At 43.9% G+C, this 25,966-nt stretch overlaps 1 protein-coding gene across 2 annotated transcripts; it reads right to left on the reverse strand.

Annotated features, from left to right (window-relative positions):
• Positions 1-24,777, reverse strand: LOC307155534 (tripartite motif-containing protein 16-like). 2 transcript variants are annotated; one of them, XM_079866237.1, is made up of 7 exons: positions 24,126-24,777; positions 8,433-8,528; positions 8,104-8,337; positions 7,372-7,531; positions 6,864-6,911; positions 5,832-6,616; positions 1-605 (listed from the first exon to the last, which is right to left on the reverse strand). In XM_079866237.1, the coding sequence occupies exons 1-6, from the start codon at positions 24,702-24,704 to the stop codon at positions 6,087-6,089; spliced, it is 1,647 nt and encodes a 548-aa protein (XP_079722363.1). In that variant the 5' UTR covers positions 24,705-24,777; the 3' UTR covers positions 1-605; positions 5,832-6,086. The 2 variants fall into 2 exon arrangements, with proteins under 2 accessions (XP_079722363.1, XP_079722364.1); XM_079866238.1 differs by having other exon boundaries at positions 22,424-24,777.
• Between the last annotated feature and the right edge of the window lie 1,189 nt (positions 24,778-25,966).

The raw sequence follows: 25,966 nt of genomic DNA on the forward strand, positions 1-25,966 counted from the left end.
AACACTCCATCATAAAAGTGCATCTATCCATCATAAAAGTCCATCACTCCATCATAAAAGTGCATCTCTCCATCATAAAAGTGCATCACTCCATCATAAAAGTGTATCTATCCATCATAAAAGTGCATCTCTCCATCATAAAATTGCATCTATCCATCATAAAAGTGCATCTATCCATCATAAAAGTGCAACACTCCATAATAAAAGTGTATCTATCCATCATAAAAGTGCATCTCTCCATCATAAAAGTGCATCACTCCATCATAAAAGTGTATCTATCCATCATAAAAGTGCATCTCTCCATCATAAAAGTGCATCTCTCCATCATAAAATTGCATCTATCCATCATAAAATTGCATCTATCCATCATAAAAGTGCTCCACACGGCTCTGCGCCGGTTAACAAAGGCCTTCTGAGGCGAAGTAAGAAAAATGTGTTTGTGTAAGAAAAATATGTTTGGATGAACTAATCCTTTAACTAGCAGAATTTGTTTTGATTCTGTCTATATGAATTGTGAATGATTCTTTTTTTTTTATTATTATCACACACACACTGTTAAAACTGTTTATAGTAATTTAATTAATAGCCTTTATGTGTATGTATATGTTAGGGCTGGGAAAAAAATCAATTTGATTTAAAAATCGAGTTGGTAGGTCAAATCGATTCATATTTTCAAAAAATCGATTTTTTAGATTTTTTCTCTCCCCCTCTTCTATATAGCGTACAATACATACATTTTGCATTCGCCAAATCTTCCTTCAGGGTTTCCATAGAACGCTCCCTGCGGCGCAGCCCTCGATGCTTCATGACATCACGACAAAAAGACTAGCATGTTTAATTTTTTAACGGTCCTCCACGACGACGGCGCGCGAGTGAGTGAGGGAGAGTGAGTGAGAGTGTGTGTTCACGAGTGAGTGAGTGAGCGAGTGAGTGTGACTGTGTGTGCGCGCGAGAGTGTGTGTGTGTGTGTGTGTGCGTGTGTGTGAGTGAGTGTGTGTGTGTGTGTGTGTGTGTGTGTAGGCTATGTGAGTGAGCTTGTGTAGCCTATATGTGTATGGCGAGCGGATAATGACTTTTCTAAGTCTACCCTGAAGAAGGCGAAGGAGCAGTCTACCCTTCCGTCGCCGTCAGTCCGTGTCTATTTTTGAATGGGATTGATAGAGACGTCAGACGACAGACCGGCGGCGACGTCACGGCGGCGTCACAGTTGTAACGTATACCTTACGGCGACGTGGCGACGGCGTACGTGAGAAATGTATAAAAAATCATAACGTCTGAACCAGGCACGTCGCCTAATAAGACGCCTGATACACACGTCGTCCCTCAGTACGTCGCCTAATAAGACGCCTGATACACACGTCGTCCCTCAGTACGTCGCCTAATAAGACGCCTGATACACACGTCGTCCCAATCTAATGTTATTTTTCCGATGTTGATAACGAAAAGTGAATAGCATGAGTAAGATTGGATTTGCAATAGGCTATATCGGGAGACATGATTTTTGTTTTGTTTTGTAAGCTTTTCTTTAAAGTGAATTTTTGTTTAATATTAAAGCCTCTTAATTTTAAATTTGTCATCACCCAATTGCTTGGATTTAATAAAAAAAGAAGCGAATATTCCATAAACAGGCTCTAACTTGTTGGTCTTTACAGCAGTGTTTCAATAAATGGTCTATCTTAGACAGAAAAGTTAACAACAAAGTAATAAAAATCTTTTATTTGCAAAATCTATCCCTGCCTCCAGATACAAATGGTCCCCCTTGTATGAAAATATTAATTGGAATAGAGCATGGAGTAACCCACATACATTTTTAATTACAAACAAATTAAAAGAAATATAATTTATTACCCCTGTAACAAGATTATCTCTAAATTTATAGCCTACCGTAGACGAAAAACGCAGCTTTTGCTTTATGGAAACGGAAACGTTAGACCATTTATTCTATAATTGCTCACATAGCTCTTCTCTGTGGAATGATATAGCCTACAATGTTTCATTAATGGCAACAACAATGTTTCAACAACTTGGCTCAAACATAGCCTACATTTATCTAATTTTGATATCTTCTTTTACTTTTCTGACTCAAATTTCTCTGTACAATATATAGTCGACTTAATCATTTTGGAAAATTCTTAAATCGAAGTTTATGAAAACGCATTACTGCCACATACATATAATTTTTTCCACTCAATTATGTCGTAATAACGAGATCTTATGTCGTTTTAACGACATATTTTTCTCGTAATAACGAGATCTTATTTCATTAAAACGACACATTTTCTGGGCCTTATAAGGACGTGTGTAGTCATGGACAAAATATGCCTTTATCCACATAAAATTGATAGCCAATCATGTCTTTATCATACGTTCAAAAAGCTGAAGAAATAGCAGCCCCCAACGGACATTCATGTTAAAAGATCAAATTCTGTACATACCTTATTAATAGCAGATGAGCCCAGAATGCGAACATTGTGTTTAATTCAGACTGTAAAAAATAGGTTTAATTGCATATTAGGCTAAGCATAAAGAAAAAGCTTAATGTGGCTTAATAGGCTACTTCAGTGATAAAGATCAAATGCTGTACACACCTTATTAATAAACCATACTATCCTACAGAAAAGCAGATGAGCCCAGAATATGAACGCAATGCATTTAATTATACGTTAAGCGTTTTCCGATAGAAACCCTTTATTATAAAGAAAATAAAGGTGGCTCTTAACGTTTCTTTCTATGGGAGAATGGCATTGCGGTGCACAGCAAATCCTTTAAATGGTATTCAATGCAAAACAAAAATGAAAAATAAAAGTAGCCAATAAAATATACAAATTATTGTGGCATTAATTAGCCCACAAACAATATTTATTTTAAAGACTAAACGAATTTGTTTAAAGAAAAAAACAGCATTGGGCGTTTATCTGTAGAGTGTTTCAGCCGCCCTTTTCAAACTGGCGCAATAAAATGCAACAGAATTTGATTTGTTAAACATGAAGGACTTATCAGTCTGGCATGGCCGCTCGCTCTAACGTTAACCTAGATAAATGTTCGCTATTATTAAGCACATATCCGAGTGTTTGTGCGGAGTGTGGAGCGCGCACTGCATGGCACACATGGACGCGCCGGTGCCATCACTCGCATTTTCCTATCAACAGTGGAAAAAACTTAAATACTCCATTTCTGGTCATACAGAAAAGAATAATACATCAGTCGCAACTTTATTTGTGTAAACTCTCAACAACAAGAAAACGTTGTGCTTTTGTAAAATAAAAGAAAACGAACGCGCTTTCATGATCTCTGTGAATTGGAGCGCATCTAAAAAATGAACCGAAAACAGTTAGCCTCACAGACATGAGAAATATCACTATCTATATAACGTTTATAAATAAAATAAAAATGTCCACCAACGAAAAAAAATCCAATCGAAAGCAAATACGGTAGGCTACCATCTGATTATGTGATCCTGTCCGTATGAAAGGCGCATTCATTAGCCTACTTTTGCCGGTGCTTTGCGGCAAGTTTTATGCGCTTGAGCGCGGAATAGCCATATACACCCAGGATTGAATATAAACGTGCGTTAGTCCTAATTGCTTAAATAAATTACTACTAGTCTAGAAAAATCCTTTAGTCTATGGCAACTCTAATCAATAGCCTACATTTAATATTTGACATTATTTAATTAGTAATTCTATCCAGCTCTTTACATTAAATTAGTTGAGTTAGCATAATTAGTTCATGAACAAATAAAATAATAAAATAAAGTTTAAATTATACCGGTAACATTTCTATATAGCATTGCTTATTCCACCACACAAAGGACTGTTTATAAGGTGACTGTCCGTTATACATGTGAAGATTGTATATGGCTGCATCTTGAAGATTTTTGTATTGTATCTTCTGTTATAAAGATGAAGATTGACATTTCGTTAATTAAACAAAATAAGAACACAATGTTGTAAAAAATAAACAACTTAGGCTATGTTCTGTTAGATGTGTTTTGACTACTTTTTGTTTAATAATCTCTAGGTAATGAAGATATAGCCTATTAACAAAAATAAATCTTAGGCTATATATAATTAATATATTATATAAAAAAACTTATAGGCCTATAAATATATTTTTAAAAAGGGCCTCATTGATTCATTTTGCCTGATTGGGGGCTGTTACTATTTGCATAAGCTTTTTGAACGTAGAAGTGTGAAAAAGGATAGGCTGTCAATTTTATGTGGATTATAAAGGCAAAAAAAAGATGTCGTGACATCTCGTTATTACGAGAAAAATATGTCGTTTTAACGACATAAGATCACGTTATTACGAGAAAAGATGACGTTAAAACGACATAAGATCTCGTTATTAGGCTACAACATAATTGAGGGGAAACAATAATATGTATGTGGCAGCAGCTATGCGTCACCGTAGTACTGCTCTTGATGTAAAGTGTAACAATTATCGTCAGTTATCCTCTTGCGCCCTCTGTTGGCATTTGTACATAATATATTATGTTCATTGTTTATATATTTCTTCATGTATTTTAATAGTGTTGTTAAATAAAATAAAATAATTTATTACTTTTAATACCCTACTTTATTTGAACCAATTATATTGCCTCATTTGTAATTATGTATTTAAGTCATACTAAAGGCTATTGTTCACTTCAGATCTATCTTTATGACCAAAAAATATATAGCCTAAATAAATAGTCGACACTGACAGCCCTAGTTTTGAACATTTGAACATGAACCTACATTGTTTTGCATTTTGTGACTAAACGACTATTTCCCTGTCTTATATTTTTTCATTGTTGATTTCTTGAAAATAATAGGCTATTAAAATACTTTCTTGTCACCTTCTCCTGTAAACAATATCGTGAATAGTTTAATTTTGTGTATTCGCCCATTATGGTCAACTGTGTAAATTAAAATTATTACCACCTTCAAAAGTAAAAACTCAGACTGACACATTCCAGAATATTATGTTTATAGATTACAATTAATGAATTTATCTGTTCAACTTTAAAGTTGTTGTTAATAATTGTGCAAAAAGTTGTGACTTTGATGGTGTATAATTTGCATAGCCCTCATATCCAGTAGAAAGTGAGTGAATTATAAAAAAAAAAAAAAAAAAACTATGTTCGTAAACCATTCAGAGATGACATTAATGACATACACAACTTTGTATACAATACAAAATTTGTATCAATGATATTTTCAATGTCATCAGAATACAAGAAAAGAATGATTGATTAGAAAGATAACAAAGGAAAGATAAGAAAAGCTAGGGGGGAAAATAGATATTATTTTGTTGTGATGCGACGTTGGAGTCATGCTGTGGTGAGACGTTGGTGTCACGCGTCTGTGATGCGACGTGCTGTGGTGAGACGTTGGAGTCACGCGTTGGTTTCACCCGTCTGTGGTGCGGCGTACCCCTTCTGTCACGTAAAAGTACACGACTGTAGACTTAGGTAAGTTATCCGTGGCATTATCCACTCGCCATAATATGTGCGAGTGAATGAGTGTGTGAGACGGCTCGCGATGACTGGTCGTAAAACAACGTGTAGTCTGACATGTTTCTTGTCCACGACATGACAAGATTTTTTTAGGAGTCAAAATCGTGTAATCTGACAGTGACTATTGTAACAGACAAACAAAATTTTGTTTGTTGATGCACTTTAATTAAATACAATAAATATATATATTTTAAAATATATTTAGCCTACAGTTCGCAGTTATTTTGTTTTAAATGAAAAAAAAAAAAATCGAATCGAATCGTAAATCGAGTTTTTTATAAAAAAAATCGCAGATTTTTTTAGGGGAAAAAATCGCCCAGCTCTAGTATATGTTTATGTATATATACACACAATTATAGCTTGATAAACACACACACACACACACACACACACACACACACACACACACACATTCTTATTGTCTCTATAAATGATTTAATACACACATTTATTCTATTTTTTTCTGTGGCAGAAGTTATGATATTAAAGAAAATTAAAATAAGAGTCTCTGTATCTCACTGTTACTGATTTATCGTGCTGCTCAAAGTATTTTGGGTAAAATCTCTCTACAATCTGTTCTGAAACATCAACACAGTTTCACTGATGATCCATAACCAAAACCAAAACCAATCCCAGGATAGAGTGTCTGAGTGAATGTGGTCTGGACTGTGTGGATGAGGCTCATTGTGTCAGAGACACTGTAGAAGGACAGAGTTCCTGCACTGTGATCCACATACACTCCTATTCTTCTGCTGATGGGCTTCACAGGGAGAGAAGTGTGTGTGTTATTGTGACTGAATCTGTAACTGGAGGAAAAGCAGACCAAACCCCAGGACTGATCATTATATCCAAACGCACGCTCATGACCCCGTCCCTTCCTGCTGATGCTCTTATATGACACTGATATATACACACCTTTATCTCCAGTCCACTCAATCTCCCAGTAACAGCGTCCACACACACTCTCTCTACACAACACCTGAGGATAATAATCAAATCTGTCTGGATGATCAGGATACGGCTGCTCTGTGTCAGTGTTAGTAATCACTCTGTTCCTCTCAGACAGACTGAGGCGTTTATTCACTGTGTTCAGATCCAGAGTGAGCTGATGGGAATCTGATGGAGAGAAAACACATCAGAAACAGGAATTATGAATCTGTCTGATCTTCTAATATATCTGAACTCTTCATGAATCAATGTTCAGTGTATCATCAGTGTCTCAGTACAGCTGATCAAATATCCTGTGCAAATCATCATTTACATGATCAATTATAAAACTCTTCTATCATGATTTATTTCTCCTTCTACAGGAAGAACATGAACACATTCAGTGAGTTTTTCTGCTTGTTTTCTAGTGACTCACATTGTAGGAAGTCGTTCCTGGTCTTGGGATTCATGTTGGTGAAAGTGACTGTGGAAATAAACAGACATGAACAGTGTGAAGAGAAATGACAAGATACAATACATTCATTCTGAGACATTTATAATATAATGCTCTATAATATTAGATGATGGACTCATTTCTGAGAGCAGATTAATAATCTCCAGGGGCTTCATTTATAAAAAACACACATCGGATTGATCCTAAATTCCATGGATTTCATCCTCTGTCATGTGTGTATAAACGCTTGTCCACGATGATGAGTCCGTATTTCTGAATCATCAAGAGATATTTGTGGCCGTTCTGTAGGAGGATTTGATGGACTTGAATTTAATTTATTAATAACTGTGATTTAAAACTGGGATGCATTTAATTACATTTTAGTTAAAATGGATGTTTTATAAATCGTAGGAACATTTCGGAAACGGTTGTACGTTCAGATTTGGGATCTTTCTCCACACGTCTGTATAAACGAGGCGCAGGACTTTACCTCCGTCTGAGATCTTCTTGAGCTCCTCTTTGCAGAAATCCTCCAGTTTGTCTCTCAGCTGACGGACAGATTCTCTCACGCCATCAAAAGAGGAGAGAGAACTGAAGGAAACGTCGGGTTCGTCTGTAGATTCAGGAGGTGCTGAGAGAGACTGGAAACTCTACAGAAAACAGAAATCAAAACTCATCATCTCCACACTTCAGCCAATAACCTGCACTATATCAGATCTGAGCGGCTCTTGTTGACTTCACTTCTCTTCAGTGACTCGCTTCAATCCAGCACTTTCACACAATCAGCACATTCTCCTCATATTCATCATTTAATGCTACAAACTCTAGTATTTCACACTTAATAATAATGAACTGACACACATGTATGATAAACTCAAATATACTCAATGTAATTTCTATAGAAAATTGTTTGTTTAACTTTATCAACATTATCAATATCAAGTTCACTGATTTCATCAAGACAGAAGAAACCAGAAGGAAAAATGAGTTAATATGTAATGGTAAATTTCCCAGGGCTTTGTAAGTGTGTCTCTTTAAACAGAAGATGATCAGATGAGAGTCTGACTGATGATTATATGATAACACGACACTTGACTGAATCTGACTGAATTCCTGACAACATCTCAGTCAACGGCTCATTCTGCTCTCATGAAATGTTTCTCTGTCATAGCAGGATCTTGCTCAAGTCCACTATGACCCTGTTCTTCTAGATCTCTGTTACCTGCAGGAACTGGATGTGATCTTGTGTGTGTGAAAGCTGCTCCAGCTCAGCGTCTCTCCTCCTCAGATCATTGATCTCCTGCTCCAGTCGCTCCAGTCGTCCTTCAGCTCGACTCACTGCAGTCTTTTCCTGATCTCTGATCCGCTGTGTGACCTCAGAGCGGCTTCTCTCAATGGAGCGGATGATCTCAGTGAAGATCCTCTCACTGTCCTCCACTGCTGTCTGTGCAGAGCGCTGTTACACACACATCACAATCACACAGTGGCTTCAGCACGACTGACAGAGTCCAAACTGAGACGTCTCAAACTTCTCTTCTTCTCCAGACTCACCTTATGAGACTTCACAGCCTCTCTCAGATGCTGAAGATCTTTCTGTCTCTGCTGGATTCTCTGACGGATCTTCATCTGCGTCTCCTTCAGCTGTTTCTGGAGGACAAACCAATGACAGGGAATGACACATAAAACTACTGTCAAACAAACATTAAAGTTACATGAATCCAGAGTTGGTGAAGTGGTTAAAGATCTTGCATGGTCAGTTTTTACTGTCTGGTTCAAACCACAGATTCATGGTTTCCTGAAATGAATGTCAGCAGTATTTCATCAGTGCCTAGTTTTATATCATTAGTATCATCATTTACTTTCCCTCATGTCGCTCCAAACCTGTATGACTTTCTGTCTATTGTGAGACACAACAGAAGATATTTAGAAGAATGTCTCAGCGGTTTACAGAGGCCAAATAAAATATGGTGACACGTCAATAACATCATCGCACCTTGGAGAAACTCAACAGCAGTGCAAAATATGAAAAGACAATGCAGAAAAGCAGAGCGCATGTGGCGGAAGACAAAACTTGTAGTCCATTATAACATCTACAAAGACTGCATCCATGCTTTTAATATGGAACTAGGCAAAGCTAGACAGACTTTCTTCTCAAATATTATAAACAGTAATTTAAACAACACACGCACTCTTTTTGCTACTGTAGAGAGACTGACAAACCCCCCAAGCCAGATTCCCAGTGAAATGCTCTCAGACAACAAGTGCAGTGAGTTTGCTTCTTTCTTCTCTGAGAAAATCAATAATATCAGAAAGGTGATCAGCACATCCTTGAGTTGCCCTGGGGTCAGACAGATCAGACCACCTGAGAAAGCTGTTACTATGTCTGACTTCAAAGAAATTGATGGCAAAATTTTGGAAGAAACCGTACAGCACCTTAAAACATCAACCTGTGCTCTTGACACACTTCCCACATCATTTTTCAAAAGTGTGTTAAACAGTTTAGAAGCAGATCTTCTAGAAGTGGTAAATGCCTCACTTCTCTCTGGGAGTTTTCCAAACTCCCTGAAAACTGCAGTTGTCAAGTCCCTCCTGAAATAGAACAATCTGGATAAGACCATATTAAGCAAATATAGACCGATCTCAAATCTTCCTTTCATAGGCAAGATCATTGAAAAAGTTGTCTTCAATCAGCTGAACAAATTCTTATGCTCGAATGGATACTTTGACAATTTTCAATCTGGTTTCCGACCGCACCAGAGCACAGAGACAGCGCTCATAAAGATAATAAACGATATTCGCTTAAATACTGATTCAGGCAAATTATCAGTGCTGGTACTACTCGACCTCAGTGCTGCATTTGACACTGTCGATCATAACATACTTCTTGACAGGCTGGAAAACTGGGTGGGGCTTTCTGGGATAGTCCTAAAATGGTTCAGGTCATACTTAGATGGGAGAGGTTATTATGTGAGTATAGGAGACCATAAGTCTGAGTGGACATCCATGACATGCGGAGTCCCTCAAGGCTCAATTCTTGCGCCAATCCTGTTCAACCTGTATATGCTCCCAATGAGCCAAATAATGAGAAAGAACCAAATTGCTTACCACAGCTATGCAGACGACACACAGCTCTACTTATCCCTATCGCCTAACGATTACAGCCCCATTGACTCCCTGTGCCAATGCATTGACGAAGTCAACAGTTGGATGTGTCAAAACTTTCTTCAGTTAAACAAAGACAAAACTGAAGTCATTGCATTTGGAAACAAAGATGAAGTTCTCAGGGTGAACGCATACCTTCACTCTAGGGGTCAAACAACTAAAAATCAAGTCAGGAATCTCGGTGTGTCCCTAGAGTCAGACCTTAGTTTCAGTAGTCATGTCAAAGCAATAACTAAATCAGCATACTATCATCTGAAAAATATTGCAAGAATTAGATGCTTTGTTTCCAGACATGACTTAGAGAAACTTGTGCATGCTTTTGTCACAGGTCGGGGTGGGCCAAGCCAGACTGCACCCACCCCTGGGGACCGGGCACCGCCTCGAGGAGCGTGTCAAGGGACCAGACAAAGACAGAGAATAAAGGAATAACAATTTCTTTATTAAGTTAAAAGCAGGTAAATTTGAAAAGTCCTAATTAAAATCTCTTCTTTCGCCAGAAGCAATTCGATGGGCCCCCTGGACCGGGGCGGGATGGACGTTCGTGGACACCCTGCGGCTCGTCGGAGAGGAAATCAGAGGAGGACGCACACCACTCAGGTAAGCCACTGGGTAAGTACCCTTTACAAGGCTCTCAAGGAAGTCTTGGCTACACGAACCCCATTCGGACTGGAACCAGGTAGGTATTCGCAGTGAGGATGGAACGAACGCCGGAGGCTGCCCAGAGGTAAGTATCCAGAGGACGGGAATCCTCGACTCAGACGGGTTACAAGGACACAGGTGGCGAGCGGGCCGGGCCAGGAGGGGACCATGAACAGCAGAACAACACTTTAATCGAGACACATGCCGTAGGTACTCTCCTTCCTTCTGAACAGTAGCAATGCTTTGCAACACGGGCACGGAGGGCCACCTGGCAAGAGAACACTTCACTTTGGCTGTGCCCTGCAACGATACGACAGGGTTCAATGGTTCAACAAGATGCGACGTTCAACAGTAATACCTTCTCTCCTTCTGAACAGGGCGGAGGCTTTCAGTGGGGACAGGTGGGGACCACCAGGCGGAGAAGATGCTTTGAGGGAGACACTCCACTTGACTGCACACTTTAACCAGGTAACAGGATTTAACTTCCCAACAGCATATGGAACGTTCAATTAAAATACCTTCTCTCTTCTGAACAGGGCGGAGGCTTTCCGTGGAGACAGGTGGGGACCACCAGGCGGAGAAGACGCTTTGAGGGAGACACTCCACTTGACTGTACACTATAACCAGGTAACAGGATTTAACTTCTCAACAACGTATGGAACGTTCAATTGAAATACCTTCTCTCTTCTGAACAGGGCGGAGGCTTTCCGTGGAGACAGGTGGGGACCACCAAGCGGAGAAGACGCTTTGAGGGAGACACTCCACTTGACTGTACTCTATAACCAGGTAACAGGATTTAACTTCTCCACAGCATATGGAACGTTCAATCGAAATACCTTCTCTCTTTCTGAACAGGGCGGAAACCTTCAACAGGGCATGCGGAGACCACCAAGCGGAGAGGACACTTGAGCGGGGCACTCCACTTCGGCTGTGCACTGTAACCAGGTAGCAGAGTTTAACTTCTCAACAGCATATGAAACGTTCAATTAAAATACCTTCTCTCTTTCTGAACAGGCGGAAACCTTCACTAGGGCATGCGGAGACCACCAAGCGGAGAGGACACTTGAGCGGGACACTCCACTTCGGCTGTGCACTGTAACCAGGTAGCAGGGTTTAACCATTCAACAGCGTATCAAACGTTCATTTCAAATACCTTTTCCTTTTCCGAACAGGGCAGTGACTTTCGATGGAGCATGTGGAGACCACCAAACGGGAAGGATGCTCTAAGCAAAACACTCCACTTCAGCTGTACACTGTATCGATGCAACTGGGTTTGACCATTCAGCAGTAATGAAGCATTCAGCTGTAATACCTTCTCTCGTTCCAACCAGACAGCGGCTTTTGATAAGGACGTGTGGAGACCACCAGACAGGAGGGATGCTTTAAGCAAGATGCTCCAATTCAGCTATGCGCTGTAACAATGCAACAGGATTCGACCATTCAACAGTAAATGAAACATTCAACGGCAATACCTTCTCTCGTTCGAACCAGGGCAGTGGCTGTTGATAGGGACGTGTGGTGACCACCAGACGGGAAGGATGCTCAAGCAAGACGCTCCAGTTCAGCTGTCCGCTGCAACAATGTAACAGGAATCAATGGATCAACAGCATTAACAGAGCGGGGCTGTCTCGAATGGTGAGTTGGGTGCTTAATGTGACAAACCCTGTTCAGGAACAGCGGGTGAAAGACTATAGAGGAGAGTGCACAGCAGACTATTAATATTTCTCCACACGATAAACTTCACTCCATAACACAACCCGTGTGAATCGTCACTTCAGGCACTGCATTCCACTCGCACACCGTGCATTCGGGCCAGCACTCACCCACCGGTCTTTCTCCCACCGGATCGACTCTCGTCTCTCACACGGCTCAACTTCTCCCAGAGACAGCCAGAACGGATGTAGCAATCGTCACATTCAGTGAAGGAAGAACAAAGGTTGAAGACAGATCATTAATTCACTCGGTGTAATAATCCACTCGTGCCACACGCTTTCCAAACGCTCCACACCACTTCAGTATCAGTGCATACAAACAACGGATCAAATACTCATCACTTTGCGTCTCTCCCACTGCTGACGATCTCCCTTGGGTTTTCGTTGACAAAACTTCACTCTCTCCTTTCCATTCCTCGGCTTCAATCTTCGCCCTGCTGCACAGTCCAGCTTCAACTATAAACAACCCACCGACAAAACACAGTATCTCACGGGAGGAGAACCACACTGACCGTCTGTTTCCTCTCTCTTTTTAAAGCCCCATCTTAATGCGCGTTCCTCTCACAACACTCTCTGTAATTCTCCTCACCTGCTGTCAATCAGGCAATTGGCCTCGCTGCCATGGCAACAGATTTCGCGGTGTGATGAGACGACCATCCACAAGAGGTCTCCAAATAATACTGCCTTCACGAGGATTTTACTCTCTCCTTATCTGGCTTTTGTCACACCGTGACATACCCCCCTGCCAAACCGTTCTAGTCCCTAGAACGGGATCCGGACACCCAATCTCCATACCTGGATGGGGGTTGTCCCCGGTTCTCCCTTTGGGACCGTCTTGGCGGGGAATTTGGTTCCTCGGGCCTTGGCCCTATCCCCACTCTCTGAGGGACCACAGCCCATCCCACCACGGGAGGCATCCACACTGGTTCAGTAGGCGGTCTCTCTACAGCTGGTTTGGGGTAGTTTGGACAAGGGCGCATCAGATTGCGGTGGAGCACCCGCTCTGGCCCTGTTCTCCCTTCGGGACGAATGGTATACACAGGCTGATCGAGGCGCGGCTGTCGTTGGATCACATACGGCTGGGGCTCCCACCGATCACTGAGCTTAACCTTTCCTTGTCGTCGGTTGTCTCGAACTAGAACTCTCTCGCCAGGCAGTAGTGGTGCACTTCGTGCCGTACGGTCATACAACCTCTTATTCTTGGCGGCGGCTTGGTTAATTCGGTCTGAGACCCGTTCATAGGCCAGTTGAAGGCGTTGATGGTGTCTGGTCACCCACCCCGTTACGCTGCCTCCTTCTTCAGCCGCCGCAGTCCCCAGCAGTAGGTCCACTGGTAGCCTCACATGCCTTCCGAACATCAGGTAAGTTGGTGCGTAGCCAGTCGTACTATGAATGCTATTATTATAGGCATGTACCATCGCCGGGAGGTTATCCACCCAATGTCCCTGTTGGTCACCTTCCAAGGTCCCCAAAAGACCAATCAGCATCTGGTTAAACCTCTCACAACCTCCGTTCCCTTGAGGATGATAGGGCGTCGTATGGGTCTTCCTACATCCATACAATTGACACAACTCATGTACGACCCTGGATTCGAAATTGGGTCCTTGATCCGAATGGAACACTTCAGGGCACCCGAAGGGCTGGATGACATACCTCCACAGGGCATTAGCGGTAGTGATGGCGGTCTGGTCCAGAGTTGGGATGGCCCAGGCATATTTCGTGAAAAGGTCTGTGATCACTAAGATGTTTTGGATACGGTCGACCGGCCTACCTAGCGTCAGATAGTCCATAGCGATGATATGCATCGGTGCTTTGGCTCGAATGGGGACCATTGGAGCTCGAGGCTCCTTCCTGGCTTTAAACAGGGTGCAGCGCGGACAGCCCCGCAGGTAGGCCCTCGTAGTTCCCTCCATCCCAGGCCAGTAGAAGTGGCGTCGCAAAAGTGCCGTTGTCCTCTCCTGCCCCTGATGACCAAACTTGGTGTGGTAAGCCTCCAGCAGGGCGTGACACCTCTTCTCGGGAACCACTACCTGACAGACCAGGTCACCCGAGTGTGAGTCCTGAATGGACCGAAAAATCACCCCCTCTTTCAGATGGAGTCTCTCCTTCTGGCCCAACAAGCTTCTCACAATTCGATTTTGCGCCCGGCGTTCCGCACCCTCCGGCCAACTGCCCCGCTCCAACCAGGCCCGAACCATCAACAAGTCCTCGTCTTCGCCCTGCCACATCCTCCAACGCTGTGGATCCCATCCCCAACTTGCAGGCGGCTCCTCCGGTGGCTGCCCCGGTGCCTCCACAATGCCCACCATCATTCCCTCATCACGGTCTGCCTCCAGCATGGGTCTCGGACCTTCCGACCCTCCTTCAGGCCACCTAGACAGCACGTCTGCGTTGGTATGTTCCCTTCCTGGCCGGTACTGAAGCTGATAATCAAAGTTGGCCAATTGAGCCACCCACCTCTGTTCTACCGCCCCCAGCTTGGCGGTTTGCAGGTGTACCAGCGGATTGTTATCGGTCACCACGGTTACCTTTGCTCCCCATAGGTAGTCCTTGAACTTCTCACTGAGCGCCCACTTCATGGCCAGTAACTCGAGCTTGAAGGAACTATAGTTGGCATCGTTTCTCTCCGCGGGGTGTAAACTCCGACTAGCATACGCGATGACTCTCTCTTCTTCCTGTTGTTTCTGGGCCAAGACAGCCCCCAAGCCCAGATGGCTAACGTCCGTGTAAAGAATGAAGGGCTGTGTGAAATCGGCATATGCCAGAATGGGTGCTTGTAACAACTCTTGCTTGAGCTTCTGAAAAGCAATCTCGCATGCCTGGTCCCACTCCACCACTGGGGACCCTCGGCCCCGGACATGTCCTGTTCCACCCAGCAACTGGTTCATGGGTTTGGCGATCTTGGAGAAATCCTTGATGAACCTCCGGTAGTACCCCACGAAGCCGAGGAAGGATCGAACCTGGCGCACAGTCTTTGGGGCTGCCCACCCCTGTACGGCCGACACTTTCTCTGGGTCCACAGCGATTCCTGCCGCACTCACAACATGGCCCAGGAACTTGACCTCCTTCCGGAAGAGCTGGCATTTATCCGGTTGGAGCTTCAGCCCGTACTTCTCCAGAGAGCGGAACACCTGCTCCAGGTGCTGAAGATGAGACTCAAAATCGGGGGAATAGATAATCACGTCATCCAGGTACACCAGGGTGGTATCCATCAGCTGGCTCCCCAAACAGCGCTGCATGAGTCGCTGGAACGTGGCAGGGGCGTTGCAGAGGCCGAAGGGCATCCGGTCCCACTCGTATAACCCAAAGGGGGTCGTGAAGGCCGTCTTCTCCCGGTCCCGCTCGTCCACCTGCACCTGCCAGTAGCCGCTCGCCAAGTCCAGTGTGGAATACCAGGCCGCCCGTGTGAGGCTAGTAAGGGAATCCTCGACTCGAGGTAATGGGAAAGCATCCCGCTTTGTCACTAGGTTCAACTTCCGATAATCCACACAGAATCTCCATGCGCCTGTCTTCTTCCTCACCAGTACGATCGGGGCCGCCCAGGGGCTGCTGCTCTCGCGGATGATCCCTTTATCCAGCATCCCTCGCAGAAGAGCACGAACCTCAGAATATAATGTTGGAGGCACCGGTCGGTAGCGCTCTCTACTAGGCGTGGCTTCTCCAGTGGGAATTTGATGTTTCACAATGTTAGTACACCCGTAGTCTTCGTCGTGGGTGGAGAACAACTGTGGCCATTTTGAGAGAAAAGCCTTGAGCCGTCTTGTCTGATCCTCCTCCAGCCCTTCTCCCCGTAGGGACTCACCTCCAAGGTGGGCCGGCAGTCCTTCTCCGGCCCCTCTGCTGCGCATTCCCGTCTGCGCCAGAGCAACTTCCACTATGGTTGGGCCTACTTGGCTAAACTTGACTTCTCCTGGCTCTTGCACTTGCTGCGGCTTCACCGAGATGACTCGGGCTAGACACTGATGACGGTACAGTTGGATTGGAAAAGGATTCGTGTTCCGAACTCACCCTAATTGACCTCTTTGGGCGGATGCCAGTCCTCTGGCCACCTCCACCTTAGGACCTTCGTTGTGAGGTTCAACCAGCACCCACTCCTCCGGGTGGTAAAGTCTAGGGGGCACCCTGACCCAGACCATCGCCTCGCTTCGAGCCGGGACAGACAAAGCGTAACGGCAAGCCACTCTCCCAGTGCTCTCCCGGTCCTCCTGTTGCTCAGCCAGACAAACTCGGCGACAGTCCGCCCGGATACGCTCCCATTCTCTGCCCTCAGGTGTCACAGTTGCTCGGGCCGGCCCACTCTGGAACAGCTCTTCCCAGCAGTCGGAGATAACATTCATGCCCAGTAGGGCGCGATGAGACCCCAGACACACGTCACGAACCACCACCACTCCTTTCTGGGGTACAACCATACCGTGGATCTCCAGGTCCGTCATTACATAACCCACATACGGGATATCGAGTCCATTGGCCCCTCGCAGAGTTAACCAGGGGGCCTCAGTCGTTGGCCGACCCTGGGTGCCGAATAGTTCCTGAGCTAGGCTCTCCGCAAACAGAGTGACTTGCGACCCCGTGTCCAACAAACACTGCACCTTCTTGCTGTTGACTCGGATCGTAATAACCGGACAGCGGCCCACCAGGCATTCTTTGGACAGTCCAGGAGAAGAAGGGTCTGAAAAGGGGGTCCCGACCACTTGACCCACAGTGGCCGGAGACTCTAAAAACCCCCTTGTGAAGCGCGTCTGGAAGGGCACTGGCGGATGTAATGTCCAGCTTCTCCACAACCGTTACAGATAGGATGCCCTTGTTCATCCCACTGGAATCGGGGACCCATGGATCGGGCGAAACGACGCTCTGGAGGGCGACTCCCGTCAGAGTAGGCCCGCTCCCGCGGCGAAGGAAGTGACTGGAGGCGTTCTCGGCGGAGTTCTTCGACAACAGATTTGGACAGATCAGACATTTGTTCACGAATATCCCTTTTCAATTCTTCCCGGAGGGCATGCTTCCAATCAGAGGTGGCAGGGGCCGAAGGCCCACTAACAGCATTCGCCACCAGACAGCTGGGAGGATCCACACCTTCGGTGTGATCACGCTCAAGGGCTAGAGCTTCTCGCCGCAATTCTTCAAACGTGAGGTCAGGGTTCCGTCTCAACTGCACCCGCAGACTCTGACGTACGGGGCCCTCCCGTAATCCTAGCAGAAACTGATCTCGCAGTAGGGTCTCCTCGTCGCCCAGTCCATGGTCCTGTCTTCCCCTTAGCCTGGTAAACTGTTCCCTCAGTTGCAACGCGAATGGCCAAACAGTTTGTCGAGGCCCTTGCCTACAATTGAAGAATTTGGTTCTCAGGACAGCTACCGGGGTGGTGTCTCCGTATTGTACCGTGAGGAAATCAAAGATGGCTCGGACTGTGGTGCGGGTTGCTTCCGGTGCTGCCTGTACTTCTCTTCTTGCTTCTCCCTCTAGTGAATTTAATACAAACTGTACCTTCTGCAGGGCGTTCAGCCCTTGGAGCCCTGCCAGGTATTCCACCTGGGCCTTCCATGCTGACAGGCTTAATTCTGAGCCCGGACCTCCATACTTCTGGGCCCACGGGGCCCCCATAAAGAAGGGCATAACCGGCTGTCTGGCCTCTGGCTCTTCTTCCTCTGCCATGTAGGACCTTGATCGCTCCACTCGAGACGGTAACCCTGCCGACTACGCCAAGTTCTGTCACAGGTCGGGGTGGGCCAAGCCAGACTGCACCCACCCCTGGGGACCGGGCACCGCCTCGAGGAGCGTGTCAAGGGACCAGACAAAGACAGAGGATAAAGGAATAACAATTTCTTTATTAAGTTAAAAGCAGGTAAATTTGAAAAGTCCTAATTAAAATCTCTTCTTTCGCCAGAAGCAATTCGATGGGCCCCCTGGACCGGGGCGGGATGGACGTTCGTGGACACCCTGCGGCTCGTCGGAGAGGAAATCAGAGGAGGACGCACACCACTCAGGTAAGCCACTGGGTAAGTACCCTTTACAAGGCTCTCAAGGAAGTCTTGGCTACACGAACCCCATTCGGACTGGAACCAGGTAGGTATTCGCAGTGAGGATGGAACGAACGCCGGAGGCTGCCCAGAGGTAAGTATCCAGAGGATGGGAATCCTCGACTCAGACGGGTCACAAGGACACAGGTGGCGAGCGGGCCGGGCCAGGAGGGGACCATGAACAGCAGAACAACACTTTAATCGAGACACATGCCGTAGGTACTCTCCTTCCTTCTGAACAGTAGCAATGCTTTGCAACACGGGCACGGAGGGCCACCCGGCAAGAGAACACTTCACTTTGGCTGTGCCCTGCAACGATACGACAGGGTTCAATGGTTCAACAAGATGCAACGTTCAACAGTAATACCTTCTCTCCTTCTGAACAGGGCGGAGGCTTTCAGTGGGGACAGGTGGGGACCACCAGGCGGAGAAGATGCTTTGAGGGAGACACTCCACTTGACTGCACACTGTAACCAGGTAACAGGATTTAACTTCCCAACAGCATATGGAACGTTCAATTAAAATACCTTCTCTCTTCTGAACAGGGCGGAGGCTTTCCGTGGAGACAGGTGGGGACCACCAGGCGGAGAAGACGCTTTGAGGGAGACACTCCACTTGACTGTACACTATAACCAGGTAACAGGATTTAACTTCTCAACAACGTATGGAACGTTCAATTGAAATACCTTCTCTCTTCTGAACAGGGCGGAGGCTTTCCGTGGAGACAGGTGGGGACCACCAAGCGGAGAAGACGCTTTGAGGGAGACACTCCACTTGACTGTACTCTATAACCAGGTAACAGGATTTAACTTCTCCACAGCATATGGAACGTTCAATCGAAATACCTTCTCTCTTTCTGAACAGGGCGGAAACCTTCAACAGGGCATGCGGAGACCACCAAGCGGAGAGGACACTTGAGCGGGGCACTCCACTTCGGCTGTGCACTGTAACCAGGTAGCAGAGTTTAACTTCTCAACAGCATATGAAACGTTCAATTAAAATACCTTCTCTCTTTCTGAACAGGCGGAAACCTTCACTAGGGCATGCGGAGACCACCAAGCGGAGAGGACACTTGAGCGGGACACTCCACTTCGGCTGTGCACTGTAACCAGGTAGCAGGGTTTAACCATTCAACAGCGTATCAAACGTTCATTTCAAATACCTTTTCCTTTTCCGAACAGGGCAGCGACTTTCGATGGAGCATGTGGAGACCACCAAACGGGAAGGATGCTCTAAGCAAAACACTCCACTTCAGCTGTACACTGTATCGATGCAACTGGGTTTGACCATTCAGCAGTAATGAAACATTCAGCTGTAATACCTTCTCTCGTTCCAACCAGACAGCGGCTTTTGATAAGGACGTGTGGAGACCACCAGACAGGAGGGATGCTTTAAGCAAGATGCTCCAATTCAGCTATGCGCTGTAACAATGCAACAGGATTCGACCATTCAACAGTAAATGAAACATTCAACGGCAATACCTTCTCTCGTTCGAACCAGGGCAGTGGCTGTTGATAGGGACGTGTGGTGACCACCAGACGGGAAGGATGCTCAAGCAAGACGCTCCAGTTCAGCTGTCCGCTGCAACAATGTAACAGGAATCAATGGATCAACAGCATTAACAGAGCGGGGCTGTCTCGAATGGTGAGTTGGGTGCTTAATGTGACAAACCCTGTTCAGGAACAGCGGGTGAAAGACTATAGAGGAGAGTGCACAGCAGACTATTAATATTTCTCCACACGATAAACTTCACTCCATAACACAACCCGTGTGAATCGTCACTTCAGGCACTGCATTCCACTCGCACACCGTGCATTCGGGCCAGCACTCACCCACCGGTCTTTCTCCCACCGGATCGACTCTCGTCTCTCACACGGCTCAACTTCTCCCAGAGACAGCCAGAACGGATGTAGCAATCGTCACATTCAGTGAAGGAAGAACAAAGGTTGAAGACAGATCATTAATTCACTCGGTGTAATAATCCACTCGTGCCACACGCTTTCCAAACGCTCCACACCACTTCAGTATCAGTGCATACAAACAACGGATCAAATACTCATCACTTTGCGTCTCTCCCACTGCTGACGATCTCCCTTGGGTTTTCGTTGACAAAACTTCACTCTCTCCTTTCCATTCCTCGGCTTCAATCTTCGCCCTGCTGCACAGTCCAGCTTCAACTATAAACAACCCGCCGACAAGACACAGTATCTCACGGGAGGAGAACCACACTGACCGTCTGTTTCCTCTCTCTTTTTAAAGCCCCATCTTAATGCGCGTTCCTCTCACAACACTCTCTGTAATTCTCCTCACCTGCTGTCAATCAGGCAATTGGCCTCGCTGCCATGGCAACAGATTTCGCGGTGTGATGAGACGACCATCCACAAGAGGTCTCCAAATAATACTGCCTTCACGAGGATTTTACTCTCTCCTTATCTGGCTTTTGTCACACCGTGACACTTTCATCACCAGCAGGGTGGATTATTGTAATGGACACCTCACTGGCCTTCCCAAAAAGACCATAAGACAGTTGCAGCTCATACAGAACGCTGCCGCCAGGATTCTGAGCAGAACCAGAAAATATGAACATATCACACCAGTCCTCAGGTCTTTACACTGGCTCCCAGTTAAATTTAGGATTGATTTTAAAGTATTATTACTGGTATATAAATCATTCAATGGCCTAGGACCTCACTACATTGCAGATATGCTCACTGAATATAAACCCAACAGATCACTCAGATCACTAGGATCATATCAGCTAGAAATACCAAGGGTTCACTCTAAACATGGCGAGTCCGCTTTTAGCTATTATGCCAGCCGCAGCTGGAACCAGCTTCCAGAGGAGATCAGATGTGCTCCTACAGTAGTCACATTCAAATCCAGACTAAAAACACTTCTGTTTAGCTGTGCATTTACTGAATGAGCACTGTGCCAATGTTCGTCCGACTGTTTGTACTGTACTGTATTTTTATTTTTCTAAACTGTTTTAATTATTCTTTTTTCTTTTTATTATTTTAATTTCTTCTATGTAAAGCACTTTGAATTGCCACTGTGTATGAAATGTGCTATATAAATAAACTTGCCTTGCCTTGCCTTGCCTCATTGGTTCTTTCATGTCACAGTCACATGACTAAACACCATGATGTCATGACACAAACACCAGTGAAGTTTGATGTTTTTGATGTCATATTTGATTTGGGCTCCACATGAGTTTATCAATGATTTGATTTGTGAATAAAAATTTGGCTCTTTTAAAAGTATCATATTTTAAAGACTGCCCTTATTTTGGAAATTATATACTTTAAAAGAATATAATTGTGAAATAAGTGTGAACTGAACGGAATGTTTTCAGACACGACGTAATTGCATGTTAATTGCTATTAAATGATATGTATTATAGTTTAAATGTAAATATAAAGCAATTAGCTGAACTCAATAGTGACTTTTTGACCCACTTAAGATTTAAGTATATAATTGTAATAATAATAGCTCAAAGGGGGAAATATTAATAATAATCCATAATTACCAATTATGATTAATTATTAATATTTGGGTTAATTAGATTAACTTTGAGGTAAGCCAAATTAATATTACAATCAATTAATCAGTTCCAACAAACCGATTGATTATTAATTATTCTAAGAACAATGTATCTTTCATGGTCACTGAAAAATAATTATTCCCTAGCCTGTACGCTTAAAGCATGTAACAAGATCAAGATCGTAAAAGGGACTTTGTATGCAAACAGAGAATCAGAAACCAAATGCATAATTGTGCGCAAGTTTTATTAACTAAATCACAAACATAACTAAACAAAACAAAACAAACAAACAAACAAACAAACAAACAAACAAACAAACATACATACATTCATCCATCCATACATACATGCATAGGTCAAGTGGTGAGTGTTATGGAACCGGAAGCAGGAAATAGATCTATGGAGCAAGATCTATTTTAGTATGAAAAGAACCATCAGCTGATCATTTTCAGAACACCTCATTTAATACTTGCATGGTCAGTTGCAATCGTGGACAATTCTTGAAGTGGTTGAAAAATGAGTCCATTGGTGGGTCTGTGAGGGTCAAAAGTCATGGTGCAAGTTGCCATCGTGTGGTTCCGAAGCTGTTGTGGGTCGGAGCTAGCATGGTGGCTTCGAGCACATGGCTGTGGTGAGTCGAAGCCTGCTGTCCTGGCCTGCTGAGTGCACGCTGGATGGTGCGTCCTCCTGAAGTGCCAAGAAGGCCAGGAGTTGATCGTTGCCATTTCAATGATGGTAAAGTTGCAGTTTTTCTGGATTGAAGAAGAGGCAGTCTGTCTCCTTTTGGGGAGGCAGGCAGTGCTCCGACCTGCTGGGCCCAGGGTCCAGGGCCCCAGGGATGGGGGAGGGGTTTTCCCCAGTATCAGCAGAAGTAGTTTTGTAGCTGGATGAGACAAGCTAAGAGAGAGGCAAGGCTAACGGAACGGCCTTTTAAAGCTAAACAAAAGGCACGCCTTGCAGGTGGTCTTAAACCAATCAGAAAAAGGGAATTTCTGGCGGGAGTTTCCTTTTTGTGGGAGATTTACGACGCTGTCTCAAGTACTATTTTCTGTTCATTAATACTCAGATAGATATAACGAATTCACACTGCATTCTAAGAGAAGGTGATGTACATCAAAGTGTGAGTCATTAAATGAGGAGTAATTAGATAGGAGACATGATACAGGTAAAGTTACACTGACCGTTGGTTGTATAATAAAATACATACCATGGTGTATGCATAATAGTACACAAAACATCACAATCATTCACACAGTTTCTGGAATGCATGTTCATTTCTAGATCAGTTCGTTTCTGTCTAATGCAGCGAAGTCTGCATGGAAGATTGTTTCTGTCTATAATAATAGAAGAAAATCCAAAGCACTCTTCTTTTAGAAATTAATAAAAAGCCTTTATTTGACTGGCTATTTCATGTTAGAAAATTTTAAAAGACATGGGAAAAAAACAACCCACGCGTAGCGGCACAAACAGCCTTCTTCAGGGTATGAAGTCTTTTCATGGTCTCTCTCTTGCATTTGACCACATTCTTTAACACCCATAAAACCTTATCTGATCGTTGTCCGGGTAACGGAGACCGTCTTGTCCTGTTTGGAGGATGGGACGCAGATTCCCAGAGTGAGTTCTAAATATCAGTTGTTAAACTACAACAAATATTCGTGTCTGACTTGTCTCAGTTGTTACATAATGCAATTTCATAATTCTATTGAGTTAAATTGAATAGAAAGTACTTTAAAGAAAAACTTTCATTTTAAATGATAAAAACGTACTTTTTAAAGTGTACTTATGAAACAGTCATGGAAGTTGACTCTCTTTAAGTGCACTTAAGTGGCCTTTCACTTTATTAATATTATATTATCTGCAAGTAGTTTTTTTTAAAATATACTTTTAATTTGAAGTACACTACAAGTGCATGTCAATACACTTAAGCATACTCCTTTCTTTAACCACTAGTTGTTTAGATTACTTTTATGCTTTTTCTCCTTTTTGGAGCTTGGAACTTTTTTACTCCATTGACTTACAGTGTATAAACTAAAATAGACGAGAAATTCTTCAAAATGTCATCTTTTATATTCCACAGAAGAAACTCAGTCAAACTGGTTTGGGACAACATGAGTAAATGAGTGAGTAAATAAAGACACTTTCATTTCTGTGTGATCAATCCCTCTCAGTTCATACCTGTGTCTCTGTCCTCTGTGCTGCAGTTGATACAGTGTTGTGGTTTTTATGTTCACTCTCCTTACACCACACACAGATGCACTGTTGATCAGTGATACAGAACATTTCTAGCTCTTTATCATGTTTACGGCAGATCATGTCCTGCAGTCGTCCAGTGGCATCAATCACTTTGTGTGGCTTACGAGAGTGAAATTCCTCATGACGGTCAAGATGAGTTTGACAGTAAGATTCCTGACACACCAGACAGGACTTGACGGCTTTGTATTTTCTTCCAGTACAGACGTCACACTCCACGTCTCCAGCTCCAGCGTAACAGTCAGCAGGAAGTTTAGTCTTCTTCAGTTTCTCCACCAGTTCAGCCAGAATGGTGTTTTTAGCTAAAGCAGGTCTTGGACTGAAGGTCTGTCTGCACTGAGGGCAGCTGTAGACTCTCTTCTCATCCTCCTGATCCCAGCAGTCTGTAATACAGATCTTACAGTAACTATGTCCACAGTGGATAGTCACTGGATCCTTCAGGAGATCCACACACACTGGACACGTGAACTCATCCTGATCCACTGAAAATCTGGCTTCTGCCATTTTACTGCATGAATACAGAGAGACACAAACACACAACAGCTCAACAATACTTCAGTTTCTGTTTCTCTGAACTGAGGAGTTGAAATAATTTCCTGCTTTTGTGTTTGAGTGACGTGTGTAAAACAGGAGTGTCTGTAAAGCAGCTTCTTCATTCCTGGTGAAGGAGAGTCACTGTACTGCTGTGTTTATGTGCCCTAGTGGAGTTGAAAACATCGTAATTACGAGTTCTGAGAACATGAATAATTCAATCTGTTAAATTCCTTAAATTTAAGGCTTCCACGGCTTGATGAAGAGATTCTCAGATGATCATGGGATGCGTGTTGCAGCAGCACGTCATATCTGGCTATAGCATGTCATAAAGCCACACACACACGCACGTTTAATTTTTTAGCATTGTAACAGTGTCGTCTGCGTAGAGATGAATATGAGAGTTGCCTGCAGCACGAGCGACATCATTAATATAAACAGAAAATAACATCGGGCAAAGGATCGAGCCTTGGGGCACCCCCATAGATACAGCCAGAGGCTCAGACAGCAGACCCTCAGACTTAACACACTGAAATCTGTCAGTGAAATAATTAGAAAACCAGGAAAGGCACATGTTTGAGAGACCCAGGACCCAAGTTTTCCAATAAGAATACTGTGATTAACAGAATCGAAAGCTTTGGCCAAGTCAATAAAAACAGCAGCACAATGTTGTTTTTGGTCGAGAGCTGTTTTTTTAACATCGTTTACGACCTTTAGTGTTGCTGAGGTGCACCCATGACCAGCTCTGAAGCCAGATTGCATATCAGAGAGGAAATGATGGGACTCAAGATGACCTATTATCTGTTTGTTGACTTGACTTTCAAAGACTTTTGAAAGGCAGGGCAGGACGGAGATGGGTCGGTAACAGTTTGGGTCTGTAGTGTCTCCCCTAGAGGTATTTAATTGACAGTATGAGGTTATTAAATGGCTTTCAAATACACAGAGAAATTACTTTAATATTTTAAACTTATCTTTAATGACTGCCATCAAATGTAGTGAACGTTTAATAAGTCCTTTTCTTTGTGATTTAAAAAAAAAAAAAAATCATAAGCGGGAATAGGCCACGTTTGTTTTTGAATCATTAAAACAGTGCCAAAAGCTCAAATGTTGAAAAAAAGTGCTAACAAATAACATTGCATATTCATAAACATAAAAAATACATCACATGTGGAAACAGGCAACAGCACATTGTTTGTGAATCAATAAAACTGTACAACTCCTAAAAACAAAGTTCT

Source organism: Squalius cephalus (assembly GCF_949319135.1).
Source record: "Squalius cephalus genome assembly, chromosome: 1".
Taxonomy (NCBI): domain Eukaryota; kingdom Metazoa; phylum Chordata; class Actinopteri; order Cypriniformes; family Leuciscidae; genus Squalius; species Squalius cephalus.